Here is a 16628-nt window from a genome sequence, read left to right as displayed (position 1 = left end):
AAAGTATATAAAAAATGCATTGATTTGAAATGGATGTTTATAAGCAAAAGCGCTAACTGTTCTGATTCACTATGACTCAGATGAAATGCTAGAACCATGAGTAAGTAATAGGCTTTGTACTTTTATGCTCCCAAGAGCAGAAGTCCATAGCAAAAAATGAACAAGGTGCTTTTTCAGGCTAACCCCGTTTGGCCACTTCTCACTCACATATTATGGATTGGTTAAAAGATTTTCCCAAATCCATAAAAAATCCCAATTATGTTGGGTGTAAGCATCACTGAATTCACAATGGCTCTTGTTGTTGGGGCAATCTACAGCACAGCTTCCAAAATTAAGTAGAAAATGACAGTGAAGTATCTAAATCAAAATGTTTAATCAAAAAAAAACCTTTTACAGTTTAATTAGTGAAGTTTTAACCAGATTCATGAGAATAACAGACACCTAAAATAATATTACAATTCTCTCCTCCATTTATTGGCTCTTTGTTGTTTTCCTTGGACAGGGGCATTGGAGTGGAGAGTTGAGATATTTGTCAAACTACTTGAGAAAATAAGGTTGTAAATGCTTTAGAAAAGACATGCTAAACCATAGCATTTCCTTACTATTGATGTTCCACATGACATAAATATGTGAAGTAAATGGTCCACAGGAGTTTTCATGGACAAATGGCTAAGGGAAATGGGATATTAGTCAGAATTTGTGTTCTTATGATGACTTAATTGGAACCCAAAGCACTCCAGACATTTGGTCTCTCTTTGCTCATGAAAAATAACCTGCACGGATGCTGGATTCTCATGTTGAAAGCAATTCCTTCATTAAATAAATGTCTACTTTTTGTCAATATATAGAAGGCTGCAGGATACCTTCCCAGAACTAAGAAATATTATCCTTTGAGACAGAAACAAGTTTAAAACCTAAAGGATGGGATTAACTATATGTAGAAACTGCCGCAAATTAGCAGATTTTGACTTCAGTGGCATGACCACTAGAGAAGTATATTACAAATGATTCATTTCTAAAAACAGTTAAGCACTGGAGTTACAAAGGGTTAATTTTTAAGGTAAGGAGAAGAGATTCAAAGTTACTGCTATGGCAACACTGTCTTGGGTGTGAGAGAAAAGGACAGGGTAACAGCTTGTCTTCCCAGTTCACATTCCTTGGCCTATTTCACACATCACATGATCTGGGCACACCTTCAGAGGGGTGTAGAGCCAGTGAAAATCTGGTAGTCTAAAGTGGACAAAAAATAATGAGAAAAAAAAATCGAGAACATCTACCTTAAAAACTATGAAGTATTGTCAAGATTAAGGCCCAGAAAAGCAATCAAAGATGACTGAAAGTGAACAAGAATAATAATCTACTCCAAGATATTAACACATCTGATGGCTGAATTAATATGTGGCTGAAAAACAGGCAAGAAAAGGGGTGCCATAGCGGGGTGCCTCTTGCACTGTCAGGATATAGAACATGCAAGATGACCCATATTCACTCGTCGTGGCAGGTCTGTCCCAATGATAGAAACAGATTTCAAGATATTCTATCTTAAGATCACAATTCATCAACAAAGTCCCCTTACATGTTCAGTTCAGCAGCAACCTTCTGATACAATTTGACTTTTCAAGTAGGTTTTCCTTCAAGAAGAAACCACCAACTGGCCAGTTGATATGAGGATTCCAGTGTATGTGCAGTATATATTTCACATTGTACATCAGTAAACTGTCAGTCAAAACTATGCACTGGTCACAAGTATTCATTTCAGTGTCAACAAATCCTCTCCAGCATAATCAACTCTTCCTTTACCGTCAATATGGAATTCCTTGTTCGCCATTGTGTAGAGCTCTTCTGGCTAATCAGCAAGCCTCTCTTTCTAATCATCACATATCCCCTAAGCTTCCAGATGAAGGAATTTTGTGTTTCCCAAATGAGACCATTCTTATATAAATAATAAAATAATGAATGGCAAAGTAAATTTCACTAAAAAGTCCTACGTCAAGAATTCTCAAAATGCCAAACATTTTCTATTACGTGTAGTGATGCAACATAAACTAGGGTAGAAGTTTGAACAAAAATGGTCACTAAGACCACCATCCTCTAAGAATGGTAAATCCATTAGAATTTTGTCAAAAATCACATCAACAGTTCCTTAGAAAGAAATAGATCTTTCAGCAATTGGGAAAAATATTAAAAGAATTACAAAACTCTCCATAACATCTTCTACATCTAGGGGGTATAAGATTAATTCAAATATGAGTGTGCTGAAGACAAGTAAGTGTGTTCAAGTGTTGCTATGGCTCTGCATGGACCAATGCATAGCCAGTGTCAACAAGTGATAACACGAAGCCCTATAAGAAGAAATAGCAGAGATTGGAAAACTAAGGTGATAAAATGAAACATCAACCAAAAGGAAGGTTTTGAGGTATCTAAAATAGGGCAGTTCTTTATTCTGGCATATAAAGACAGTCCAAAACCATCATCCTAAGTAGTATGGGGACATTGTTTTTGGAAAAAAGAATAATGTGAGTATGATTCCTTGAGATGAGAAAACTGAAACACAGGTCTATTCCATGTCGATAAGAAAACTGACGATGCCCTCAGGGTCCGTATAACCAGTGAATAGAATGCACACCTCCTGAATAATGGTCATGTGACAAAGCATTTATTGTTTCTCAAATCTCTGGAAATGAACCTAAGACAGAAACAATCTCTAGTAAAGACATACATGTGTCTCAGTTCTACCCACAGCCTGCTGTCTGATTCTTTTCTCCCCAGATCTGCAAAGCAGGGCACACCTCCACATCTGTACAGGCCCCCTCTATCTTTCACTACCAGCTTCATCGAAGAGCAGGTCATGATGCCTCACCCTAGAGGTAACTAACAAACATTTTAAAAAATATGAACATGATGAAAATTAAGTACAACTCAAGTGTTAAGTTGTATCCTTCTGCCGTTTTTATTAATAGCTTGGCAAATCAATTCAAATAGAACAAAAGATATCTTAAAAGCTCAGAGTTATCTATTCCAAATTTATTTATGTACTCTATTTCAAACTAACTTGTTAGGAATCATCTATTGTTAAAAAATTAGGAAAAAAAAAAACAGAAAAAACACATACATTTCTTCAGGTGACCCCTCTGAGCCATGTAGCAAGTCAAGGTCATGAGATAACAGCCTTGTGAAGAATTATATAATTTAGATATGATTAGAGGCAAATTCCTATAATGTACACAACAACCCTTTTGATCACAGTTATTTGTTCTATGCAAACTAACATGAATACTGGCTACACTGCCTCCTCCATTTTTTCTGTACTAAGATCCTAAATAGGAGAATATGAGTATCTTGAGAAATATTCAGAAAGAATGGTTGTAAGAAATACAATTTCCTCACTGAGAAAACAAACTGACAAAGCTGTGTCCTGACAGCCACAGTGAAATGCAGAGCTAAGAAATTATTATGTGGATGTAATATACATATCGCCTCATATAAGCTTTGTTTTATTTTAATAGGTTTTAAATTTGGCTTTTAATTTTCACATCCCTAATGATGTCAAGGATCTTTTAATGTGCTTATTTGCTACTTGTATATCTTATCTAGTGAAATGTTTGTTCAATTTTTTTGTATGTTTTTAATTGCATTGTTTTCTTATTATTTAATACTGAGTATCTATATTTAATGAATCAGTTGTTTAAGAAATATATGCTTTGCAAATATCCTCCAAGAATGTGAATTGCCTTTTTATTCTCCAAATAGAGGCTTTTGAAGAAAATAAGTTTAAAATTTTGATAAAGCATAATTTATCAATTTGTTTTTTATGGTTTGTACTTTTGTGGTCATGCCTAATAAATCTTTGCTTAACCCAAGATCAAAAAGAGTTTCTCTTACATTTTCTTAACTAGAAACTGATAGTTTTACAATTTACATTTAGGTTTATGGTAAATTTTGAGATGATGCTTGTATATGATGTAAAGTATAGTTAGAAATTCATTATTTTGCATACGATATTCAAGCATTTCATCATCATTTGTTGATGACTATCATTTTCCCTTGGAATTTTCTTTGCCCTTTATTAAAAATAAATTGTCCATACACATGTAGATACATTTTTGGACTATCTAAGCTATTCTGTTGACTTCTTTGTCAGTGTTGATGCCAATACCATGCTGCCTGAATTACCGTAGCTTTATAATAAGTCTTGTAATCAAACCTTCTGTGTAGTCCTCCAACTTTTTCCTTTTTCAAAGTTGCCTTGTCTATTCTGGATGCTTTGTATTTCTATATGAATTTTAGAATCATCTTGTCAATTTCTACCAAAAAATGCATACTAGGATTTTAATTGAGATTGTAATGAACCTATAGATCAACATGGGAAGAACTTACATGTTACCTGCCTCTGGAAAATCCCCAAATATTTGGAAATTAAACATTACACTTCTAAATAACTCTTAGGTCAATGTAGATTCCAAGTGGAAATTAGAAAGTATTTTGAGCTGAATGTGAATGAAAATGCAGCATATCAGAGTTTGGATCATGATGCTAACACAGTACTTAAGAAAATCTATATCATGAAATGCCTATATCAAAAAAAGAAAAAAAATTTCAAATCAGTAACCATGACTTTCACCGTAAGAAACTATAAGAATGAGACAAAGTAAATGTTTTTGGAAAAAAGAATAATGTGAGTATGATTCCTTGAGATGAGAAAACTGAAACACAGGTGTCCATGTTGATAAGAAAACTGACGATGCCCTCAGGGTCCGTATAACCAGTGAATGCAGAAGAAAGGAAATAATAAAGATGGATATTAATAATATAGAAAACAGAAAAACAACAGAAAATATCAATGGTGGTGATTAATAAAATATATTAACCTCTAGCCATACAGATCAGGGAAAAAGAGAGAAAACACAAACTACACATATCAAAAATGAGAGTGATAACATTATTAAAACTTCTAAAGATATTAAAAGAATAATAACATAATACAAACATCCTTTCAATTTAATTCTATTGTGGTCCGTGAACATATTTGTTTGCCTTGAATCCTTTTGAATTTATTGGGACTAATTTGTTCTTCCAGAATATAGTCTATCTTTCTAAATATTCTGTATGCACTTGAAAAGGATGCGTATTCCTCTATGGTTGGGCATTCTAGGAATGTCAATTATGTCAAGTTGATTGACAGCATTGTACAAGTCTTTGTTTCCTTGCTGATTTTCATATCTACTTAGTCTATTATTGAGAAAGACATACTAATGTCTCCAAATAAATTGTGAATTAAAAATGATTTTGCAGTTTGTTTCAAGTATTTGGTGTAGAAATGTAAAAAATGATTATATTATCTTGATAAATGGACATTATCATTATAAAATGAACTTCTTTATTGCTGAAACTTATTTATTCCTGTCTTTGTTCTGATATCTACTTTGTCATATATTAATATAGCCACCCAGGCTTTCTTTTGATTAGTGTTAAGACAGTATCCCAATTTACAACCTTTTAATTTCGTGCTATTTGTGTCCTTTCTTGATTGTTTTTGTTTTTATTTGTATACGTTTATGTAGTATATGTGTAATTTTGTTGCATTAATATATTTGATAGTGGTGAAGTCAGGAATTTTATATTTGTGTCTTTTTGTATAAAGGCATAATATATTTGAATATTACAATCTCACAATCTCTGCCTTTTAATTAAGGTGTTTAAGTCATTTATATTTAATGTGATAATTGATTTGCTTTGTTTTAATTCTATAGTCTTCCTATTTGTTTTCTATTTCTCTCACCTGCTCTTTGTTCCCTTCTTACTGTTTTTCTACCTTGTTTTGGGTTAATTATTTTAGGATTCCATTTTATCTGTTGTTGGCTAATCAGCTATATATCTTTCTTTTGTTGTTTTAGTGATTGCATTAGAGTTTATAATATATATTCTCTTAATTTACTTGAATCTATCTTCCAGTGATTTTTATAACACCTCATGCATGATACTGAACCTTATAATAGATATCCCATTTCTCCCCTACTGGACTTTTTGCTACTGTAGTCATACATTTTATTTTTGTATATGTTATAAACTAAACAGTACATTTATATTATTTTGTTTGCCTAGTCAATTATCATTAAGTTAGAAAAATCATATATATTTATCCATGTAGTTGCCATTTTTAATGCTCTTCATTCTTTTGTACAGATCCGTATTTTCATACAGCATAATTATCCTTCTGCCTTTCCTTAAAATTTCTTGCATGGTGGGTCTACTGGTGATGAATTCATTAAGTTTTTGTATGTCTAATGAAAACTTAATTACATCTTGGTTTCTGAAAAACATTTTTTGCTAGGCACAGAATTCTTTGTTGACTTTTTTTCCTTTCATTAATTTAAAAATTTAGTTCCGCTGTCTTCTCATTTGCATTATTCCTCACAAGAAATCTACTGTCATCCTTACATTTGTTTATCTGTACATATGTGTAATTTTTCTCTGGCAGTTTTTAAATTTTTCTCTTCATCACTGGTTTTGAGCAATCTGATTATAGTATGCTTTTGTATAATTTTTCTTATATTCCCTGTGCTTGAAATGTGTTGAGCTTCTTGAATCTGTGGATTTATAATTTCCATCATCTGGCAAAATTATAGCCCCTGGTTTTTCAAATATTTTTCCTCCTCTCTCCTCTACCTGGGGATTCCAAATACACATTTATTAGGCTACTTGAAGGTGTCCTACAATTCTGTTTTTATTCTTTTTTTCTATTTCCTTTTGGGTAGTTTCTATTGCTATCGTTTTGCTACTCTTTTCCTCTCCAAAGTCTAATTCCACCCACTTTATTTACCATTAATCTCATCTAATGTTATTCTGTCAATACCATCTATTGCATTTCTCATATCAGATATTGTAGTTTTCATATTTAGAAGTTTGCTTTTAGTCTTTAAAAAAAATCTTCCATATCTCTACTTCTGAACATATGGGCTACACTTATAGGAACTGCTTTTATGTATTTGTCTGCTAATTCTAACATCTGCTTCAGTTCTGGGTTGGTTTCAATTGGTTGGGCTTTTTCTTTATTGTGGGTAGTGTTGCTTTGCATGCCTGGTAATTTTTTATTGGATGCCAAACATTGTGAATTTCACCTTGTTGGGTGCTTGATATTTTTGTACTCTCTATATATATTCTTGAGTTTTATTCTGGGATGCAGTTAAATTACTTGGAGACACTTTGATCCCTTTTATGTCTTGCTTTTAAGATTGATAGATAGAACCAGAGTAGCATACAGGCTACAGCTAATTATTCCCCATGACTAAAGCAAGACAAATATGAGTCTTTTACCTAATTTTCTTTAAATAATGAATATTTAAATCTGGCTAGTGGGAACAGGCACGTTTCCCTGACTTCTGTGAACATCACGACTGTTCCCTCTAATCCTCTTGGATGGTTCTGTTCTGGCCTCAGGTAGTTTCCTCATTGCATGGTTGCTCAGTGTAGTAGTTTCCCTTTACACACAGAGGATATTTTCTAAGACTCCCAGTGGATGCCTAAAACCTCAGATAGTACTGAACCCTATATGTATTACACATACATTTCTTTTTTCCTCTTCACAATTTCACTGATAGAATATTTCCTTCTTAGCATAGATCTTAACAGCCTCAGCATAAACTTTTTTTCTTTCCTTATTAAGTCAAGAACTTTCATCTTTTTACTTAAAGGAAGTACTTTGTGGCTTCTCTTTGGCATATCTGAATTGCCAAAATCTCCATTCTTACGCTTTGGAGCCATTGTTAAGTAATATAAAGGTACTTAATTGCAAGCACTGTGATACTTCAACAGTCAATCTGATAAACAAGACAGCTACTAAGTGACAGGCGGGTGGCAAGTACAGCCAGTAGAGTGCAGATAATGCTGGCCAAAGAGATTATTCACATCCTAGGTGGAATAGAGCAGTGATACGGTTGCCTGTGTTCCCACTCAAATCTCATTTTGAATCAGAGCTCCCATAACTCCCACGTGTCATGGGAGGGACCCGTTGGGAGGTAATTGCATTATAGGGGTGAGTTTTTCTCATGACAGTAAATAAGTCTTACGAGATATAATGATTTTATAATGGGCAGTTCCCTGCACACGCTTTCTTGTCTGCCACCATGTAAGATGTATCTTTGCTCCTCCTTTGCCTTCCACCATGACTGTGAGACCTCCTCAACCATGTGGAACCGTGAGTCCGTTAAACTTCTCTTTCCTTTATAAATGACCTGCTTTGAGGTATGTCTTTATTAGCAGCCTGAGAATGGACTAATACAAGCAGGAAGGCATGAGATTTCATCACATTCTCAAAATGGTGTGCAATTTAAAACTTATAATTGTTGATTTCTGGAATTTTCCACTTAATATTTTCAGACCACAGTTGGCTATGGGTAATTGAAACCACAGAAAGTGAAACTTTAGTAGTACTGTACTCTTATATTTTTCAGATCTCTGGAGTTTAACTCTCTGTAATCCTCTTCTCTCCAGTATTTTATTCTGTTAACTAAAGCCATCTTGGTCTCCCTGATTTTTATCCAAATTCTCAACTCAGAGAGTCACTGAGATGTGCCTATGTCACTCCTCTCTATGCTGCCTGGAAGTCCTCTCAAGGCAGTAAGCTGAGACAATTGTAGGGCTCATTTCATTGATTTCCTGGCTCTCAAAGATCACTGTTCTCCATTTCCTGATGTTTGTTATCTTAAAAAGCACTCTTCCACATATGTTGTCTGGGATTTTGGGTTGTTTCAGGTGGGAGGGTAAATTCAGTTCTTGTTACATCTCTTTGGCAAAAGCAGACATTCATAGACTGTCTTTTGACTACCCTTTCCACTCTTCATAACTCACTTTTCAGTTTCATGAGACCATCCATAAACATTCCAGTTCCCAGAATATTCAATAAAGGAGAAACTCCTGCTGAATTCTCTCCCTAAGACTTGGTTCATAACCACGCAGGGACTAATCATTATCTGTTGTTTGAGAGGCACAAAATATGGCTATCTCTTATTTCTCTGTTAATGTGATCAAGTAAAGTTAAGGGCAAATTTGTATTTCAGGATAGCTATAATAAATTACAGCAACTCCATGAGGTTACGCTATTACAAACATGGCTAAAAATGCACTGAAAAGAATACATTTGTGTGGCACCCCACAAGTCTTCCAATACCAATGGAAAAGTTTAAGCATGATTAGAATCTTGGCTCGGAGACCTAGATCTTTTTATGTCAATACACTTCTCCCTAGGGGTAAGTAAGGTACTTTCAAAGGACATCCATTCTTTGAAGTCAGTTAGAAAATTACTGCTGCAAGTAAATAGTACTGCAGTAGACTTACAGAGATAATGTACAGCTGCATTATGTTCATTATGCCAGGATGTAATTTACCTTTCAGCACATACTGCTTCCCTCTGTGCATGCCCTGGCTCATGGGAGTTTGGGAATAACCAACTGTGATCCAGTTTCCACTGGGTTTCTCTCTCAGTGTTCACACTGGGCATGAATTGTACCCAGATACTCCCTCTCAAATATTAAAGAGAACTAGTCACCAGTGGTTCCCACGGATTGGTCTAGGGGTAGGGACATTAAAAATTGTTAAATTGACTCCCACTCATTATCAGACATAATAGGATCCAAAAAGAAATGTTCAAAAATGTATCTGGTTGTTTCCACATAGTTTTAAAAGCAATCAATATATCTACTGATCTACATATTTCCTTTTCAAATTTTTCTGAAGTAGAGAGCTTTAATGACCAAAAAGAAAAGGGTAGGTGGGACTCATCAATTGTTTTCCACTTCCTGACACCAAGAATTAGCTTTAGTCCTGTTAAAGGTTTTGGACTAAAATAGTACAACTCAGTGAAACTCAGTGCTCTAAGTTCTATTGATACCAAAGCAGTAATTATGTCATATTAGTCCATCAATGAATATAAAATGCAAAGTTGTTCATGATTATGTTTGTGTGTAAACTTCCAAGTATACAGACACACCAGGACCTGCTTGAGGAAGTGGAAGAACAGGCTATGGAGGAAACAGAGATAGACATTAAAAAATGTCTCTTTTATTTATTGCAGTCTGCTTACTGCCCCATGAGATCAAGAATCCTGCTCATTAAACAACCAAACTTTACACTTATTTGCACAATAGAACATAAAATATATTTTACCACTTCCCCCCTTCCCCCCCCCCAAAAACAGTTTAATTCTTTTAAATACTTGGGTATGATTCAGTTAAAAAGGGCACAGTTAAAAAGGCTTTATGAAGATGATAAAATGTAATCCACAGCACCCATATGACATCATTATAGTAGATGTTTGTACCACAATATATAAATGCAACAAGATTCAAAACTGCATATGAAAAATTTGGGACATGATTTATTCTGGGCTTTTATGCTATAGAAATTTAACAGGAAGCTGTGGGCCAATAGTTGGATACAGGATGGAGAAAGTGTCTGGGTTCTGGGTTTGAAGTTGACACCGTTCCTCCACTGTACATTTTCTGGCTTTGGATGCCTTGATTTGGTATTGATGGCTGGCAAAGAGCTTCTGGTATTTAAACAAATAGAGTCTGTACTTACCTATAATAGAGTCTGGCTCAAAGACTGTCATTCTAAATTCTATTTTATTCGGTGTAATTTACTTCTTAGTCACAATTATTCAAGAAGGGTACACTCATTAGATAAGTGATTTCCATTTGCATAAGCACATTGGTAAAAAAAAAAATTGCAGGTATGTGTTCCCAGGTATTATGTAATAAGACACCTGGAGTTAATTATTTGCATTATCTTTTTAGAAAAAGTTTGAGAACTGTTTTCATGCATGCAAGCAAAAACAGCATGTCATAATGGCTTAGGGCAGAAAGCTAAAGGGGTTGCTTCCTTTATAATAGATGTGCAAAGAGTTATGCTCCAATTTCTTCTTACTCTTCCACCTGGTTACCCAGCATTTGTTCTTCAAAGGTATTCTAACCAAATGATTCAAAGAAGAGTTTAGCATCAAATATGATGTCTCCAGGGACATAAGATTTAGAGAGTTTGGGATGCTATCAAAAACCACTCTGTGGAAACTTTCATTTTTAGCTTAATATAATGTCTGTGTATGAGGGGATAAATAGTAATGAACCTGTGTGATAGCTGAAACAATGAAGTTTATGTAAAAGGCCAGGGCAGGTGTCTCAATCTTATAGTTCAAAGTGTGAAGGGTAATATAATTTGAACTTTAAGGTTTTAGAAAGAGTGAAATGTTGTTTATGCTTGCGTTTTGCATTGTCATTGCCTTTAGGACTTGTTCTTGCTGGCAAAACTGTATTTTACAACCATATATACTGCCTCCCAACATTAGCACTATATAGACCCGTTTTTGTCTTTGTTTTAAGTAAAAATAAGAACTAGTTCAGGGGAAAAAAGTGAAAACATAAAACATGACACATTTCTTATTTATGCTACATAATTCCCCATCAAAAACTTATGAATACATTAGCAGTATATGATACTCCATTCTAGCTGTCTGATCAGCAAGTCCAAAATAAACTTTTTATAATGTTTAAGATGAAAAATGGCAAGCAGGAAAAGAAAGAGTATAGAAAACATTTGTGATGGAGAAAGTGTGGTGAAGGGGAAGATATACAGCAATAATTTATAAATTATTGATAAAGGGATAATAGTACTCTTTAAATATAGTGAAGGGTCTTTTCAGGATGTAAGAATACATTCACAACCACTATTTCAATTTTGGGTATGATTCTAACAAGCTTTCATTAAACTGCACATTTTATGGAAAAATGTAATGAGAATAATACTCTTACCATCTGTTTTGTTTGAATCATTTCCGATGTTAGAGTGATCCTTCTTGTCTGTCTTATTTTTACCATCTTTCAAGTCACCTGAAAGTAATAAACATGACAAACAGTACATGTATACAGCTGAGGGGGGTGTTATAAGCATCTTTAAACCTGTCAAGGTTTTAAAAAGTACAGCATAATTTTATAGTCACGAGAGTGTATGTGTCTGAGTGTAAATATCTTTTGTAATCACGTTAGGTCCTGGAAATTGGATTGTGATGCAGAAATTGAGACTGAAAGTTCTTGTTAAACAGAGTTGTAGTTATGTGTTTATCTTCTAACAGAAGCAGTTAAAATGTACTGTTAGGCTGTGGAGTGAGGAGAAACCCGAGCTAACTGTAAGTTCTACCAATTAATAGCTATTTAACTTCTCTGTGCTTCAGTTTTCTTATCTGCAAAATGGGTATGTTAACACCTATCTTATAGGCATATTGGATAAATTAGAAGGCATATCACTCAATACAGTTGTTATTATTCTAAAACAGAGCTATAAATAGTATTTTAATAAATGATCTTGTCAAAGTGTAGTTTGTAAAAGTTGTAAAATGCTATCCTTAGAAAGAACACGTGTCAAAAATGTATTTAACCCACTTATGAGGGAATAGTAAAAAGGTTCCAAGAATACTGGAGCTGGGTATTGATGGGTATTTTAGAAACTTGTGAAAATACATTTGCTAAGTTAGAGACAAAACTGGTTATATCCTACAGGGCAATAAAACCATAACTTTTGGGGTTATCTTCTCTCTCAGTCAAAAATCTATAAATTAGCATATAACTTCACAGTACCTAGGCTTGAATCAAATAGTAAATAAAGTTAAACACAGTCATGTTCTTCAAGAGCATCAGTCAGCAAATTAAGGCCCCTGGGTCAATGGTGCCTACCACCGATTATGGCAAATAAAGTTTTCGTGAAACGTGGCCACACTTACTCATTTACATATTGTCTTTGGCTGCTCTCATGCTGCAATAGCTGAACTGAATAGTTGCCAAGAGACAGGCAAAGCCAGAAATATTTTCTATTTGGTCCTTTACACTAAAAAAGTGCTGCACCCCTATCTAAAATAATTTAATAATCTCTGGGCATATGTGTTCAACAATATGGCATGTTTCGTACCCCACCCTGAACTCACATCTGCCCCAACCTTGCACCTGGATCTCCCTCTTGCAGCAAAACTGTCAAGCCCTCAGCTATAGTATTTGCAACTTCTCAATGAAGCTCAAGTTTTAGATTTCAGACTTCTGTTTACTGTTTCCATTTCTAAATGCCTTTGGCCTATGAATTTATAAAGAAATGATTATCTAAGGATGATTCAGGACCATTTGGGGCTGTGATATATTCTACAAACCACATACTTTCAATGGAATTTGACAAATACTAAGCTAAGCTAGAAGTCAATAAACTCTCCAGGTTCCCACTCATTCTTAATTCTGAAATGGGAGGGACTGTGATATGGTTTGGCTGTGTCCCCACCAAAATCTAATCTTTAATTGTACCTCCCATAATTCCCATGTGTTGTGGGAGGAACCTAGTGGAAGATAATTGAATCATGGGGGCAGTTTCCCCCATACTGTTCTTGTGGTAATGAATAAGTCTCACGAGATCTGATGGCTTTATAAGGGAAAACCGCTTTTGCTTGGTTCTCATTCTTTCTTGCCACCACCATGTAAGATGTGCCTTTCACTTTCCACCATGATTGTGAAGCCTCCCCAGCCATGTGGACCTGTGAGTCCATTAAGCCTCTTTTTCTTCATAAACGACCCAGTCTTGGGTATGTCTTTATCAGCAGTGTGAAAACAGACTAATATAGACTGGCTGGAAGAATTGAGGAGCAGAGGAGTCTACTCTGGCCAGGGTCCAAACCAGAGGATTTTAAGTAGAGGAGATGGTCATCACCTCTTCCACCACCAAAAGAGAAGAAATCCTTTAGAGGTCCCACGAAACAGTCCAAATACTGGCTTTTCCCTATTTTAAGGAAGCCAGAGATGTACTCAAGAATCTTAAGCCCTGTAGTCAAACTAGTTCCTTCTAGTTCCTTCTTCCCTCAGTGAGCCTCCACACTCTTAATGAATGCTTTTTAAGCCTTCTGGGTTGCTCTGAACTGGAGCTTTACCCACAGCTACAGCAACACCAGGATGTCTTCTGGAAGTCGTGGAGATGGTTACCTTTGCTGGTTGCTAACCAGCAGCCCATGATGGTCCCTGTTCTCAGCCAGGGATGGGGAGGTTGTGGGAGGAAGTCACCTCAACAAGAACAAAGATTAGAGGATCCTGTCACTGCCAATGGGTGTTCAAACTTTGAGAACCTCCCCCCTCACCAACATCCTTCGGCTCTAACTTGGAAGATATCCTGGGCACCCCACAAAGAAGGGGGCCAGGACAGTGACACATGCTTGTTTGATGATGTCGCCTGAGGAAAACCCATTAGGTAATTTCCCATGGGTTGTATCTAGAGTAATGACTGATGTGAGTTGTTACTCAATAAACAAGGGGAAGTGAAAAGACTTTCTGTGCAGTTATAAATCATTTTAATTAGGCTGCTGTAATACAGTCCCGAACCACCATTAGCCTTTCTTATTATTGCTCTAAACTAATTTCTTTTTCCACCTCTCATTTACAGCTTACTTTTTAAGGGAAATGGTAGACTGTTGCTTATTTCAGGAAATAAGCACACTTGTGAAATCAAGCCAGCCTCGTTGACTCAGGTTCCTGTTTTGTTTCGTTCAGGTTTTCCCCTTAACCAACTTCAAAATGAATTATTATTTCCACATCTGCCCTCTCTGGGTCTTTGTTTCCCTATGGCAGAATTCATATTTTTCCTTGTGACTGGCTTATTTGCATTTATTGGTTTCTCCCACTGACTAGACCTGGGGTTGGCAAACTATGGCCCATGGGTCAAACCTGGCCCCGCTGCCTGGTTTTTTTATGACCTACAAACTCAGAATGGCTTTTACATTTTTAAATGGTTGAAAGAAGACAAATATTTTATGACATACAATATTACATAGAATTCAAACTTTAATTTCTATAAAGTTTTATTGGAAAACAGGCTAACTCATTTGTTTGCATATTATTTGTGGCTGCTTTAAAATGGCAATGTTGAGCAGTTGCATTAGAGACCTCACCTCCTGCAAAGCCTAAAATACTTACTATCTTGTCCCTTACAGAAAAAGTATGCCAATCCCTGGAATAAGTATATTGTAAGTCTCTTATAAACAGCAGTTAAGTTTCCACATTTCTCTGATTGCCCCTCTGCCTGAAGGCACCAAACCACAGGTACATGCTGGTTACAGAACACAGCATTGGGACTCACGCAGATCAGAGTTTAACCTGAGATCTCTACTTAATGGTTGCTTGACTTTACACAAGTGATTTCACTTATCTGAGTCTCAATGTTCCCACCCACAATGTGGGAATGAGTGTTTCTACCTTACAGAGTTGTTAGAACTTTTACATGATTTAATGTAGATAGAATCTCAAGTAAAATGTCTGATACATGTTAAGCATTCAATAAAATGGTAGTATTATGGTTATTGCTTTTACTAAGGGAAAGATATTTCTTTTTTTTTTTTTCACACTTTAAGTTCTAGGATACATGTGCATAACGTGCAGGTTTGTTACATATGTATACTTGTGCCATGTTGGTGTGCTGCACCCATCAACTCGTCCTTTACATCAGGTATAACTCCCAATGCAATCCCTCCCCATTTCCCCCTCCCCATAATAGGCCCTGGTGTGTGATGTTCCCCTTCCTGAGTCCAGGTGATCTCATTGTTCAGTTCCCACCTATGAGTGAGAACATGCGGTGTTTGGTTTTCTCTTCTTGTGATAGTTTGCTAAGAATGATGGTTTCCAGCTGCATCCATGTCCCTACAAAGGACGCAAACTCATCCTTTTTTATGGCTGCATAGTCTTCCATGGTGTATATGTGCCACATTTTCTTAATCCAGTCTGTCACTGATGGACATTTGGGTTGATTCCAAGTCTTTGCTATTGTGAATAGTGCCACAAAAAAACATACACGTGCATATGTCTTTATAGCAGCATGATTTATAATCCTTTGGGTATATACCCAGTAATGGGATGGCTGGGTCATATGGTACTTCTAGTTCTAGATCCTTGAGGAATTGCCATACTGTTTTCCATAATGGTTGAACTAGTTTATAGTCCCACCAACAGTGTAAAAGTGTTCCTATTTCTCCACAAACTCTCCAGCACCTGTTGTTTCCTGACTGTTGAATGATTGCCATTCTAACTGGTGTGAGATGGTATCTCATTGTGGTTTTGATTTGAGTTTCTCTGATGGCCAGTGATGATGAACATTTTTTCATGTGTCTGTTGGCTGTATGCATGACTCCTTTTGAGAAATGTCTGTTCATATCCCTTGCCCACTTTTTGATGGGGTTGTTTGTTTTTTCCTTGTAAATTGGTTTGAGTTCTTTGCAGGTTCTGGATATTAGCCCTTTTTCAGATGAGTAGATTGCAAAAATTTTCTCCCATTCTGTAGGTTGCCTGTTCACTCTGGTGGTAGTTTCTTTTGCTGTGCAGAAGCTCTTTAATTTAATTAAATCCCATTTGTCAATTTTGGCTTTTATTGCTATTGCTTTTGGTGTTTTAGACATGAAGTCCTTGCCCATGCCTATGTCCTGAATGGTATTACCTAGTTTTTCTTCTAGGGTTTTTATGGTATTAGGTCTAACATTTAAGTCTCTAATCCATCTTGAATTAATTTTCGTATAAGGAGTAAGGAAAGGATCCAGTTTCAGCTTTCTACTTATGGCTAGCCAATGAACT

The 16628-nt window shown here is 35.7% G+C and overlaps 1 protein-coding gene across 9 annotated transcripts in view; it reads right to left on the bottom strand.

Annotated features, from left to right (window-relative positions):
- PDE1C (phosphodiesterase 1C) overlaps positions 1-16628 on the bottom strand; it is a 564336-nt gene that overhangs the window by 45495 nt on the left and 502213 nt on the right. For 8 of the 9 annotated variants that reach the window (XM_033192698.1, XM_033192700.1, XM_033192706.1 and 5 more), the window contains one exon: positions 11802-11879. The exons of the other annotated variant lie outside the window; for it this stretch is intronic. In XM_033192698.1, the coding sequence (XP_033048589.1) occupies positions 11802-11879 (78 nt within the window). The remainder of the gene's footprint in view (positions 1-11801; positions 11880-16628) is intronic. 9 annotated transcript variants of the gene reach the window in all.

This window comes from Trachypithecus francoisi, unplaced genomic scaffold (assembly GCF_009764315.1).
Source record: "Trachypithecus francoisi isolate TF-2019V2 unplaced genomic scaffold, Tfra_2.0 Lachesis_group4, whole genome shotgun sequence".
Taxonomy (NCBI): Eukaryota; Metazoa; Chordata; class Mammalia; order Primates; family Cercopithecidae; genus Trachypithecus; species Trachypithecus francoisi.
Note: the sequence above shows the minus strand (reverse complement) of the source record. Positions and strands in the feature narration are given on the sequence as shown.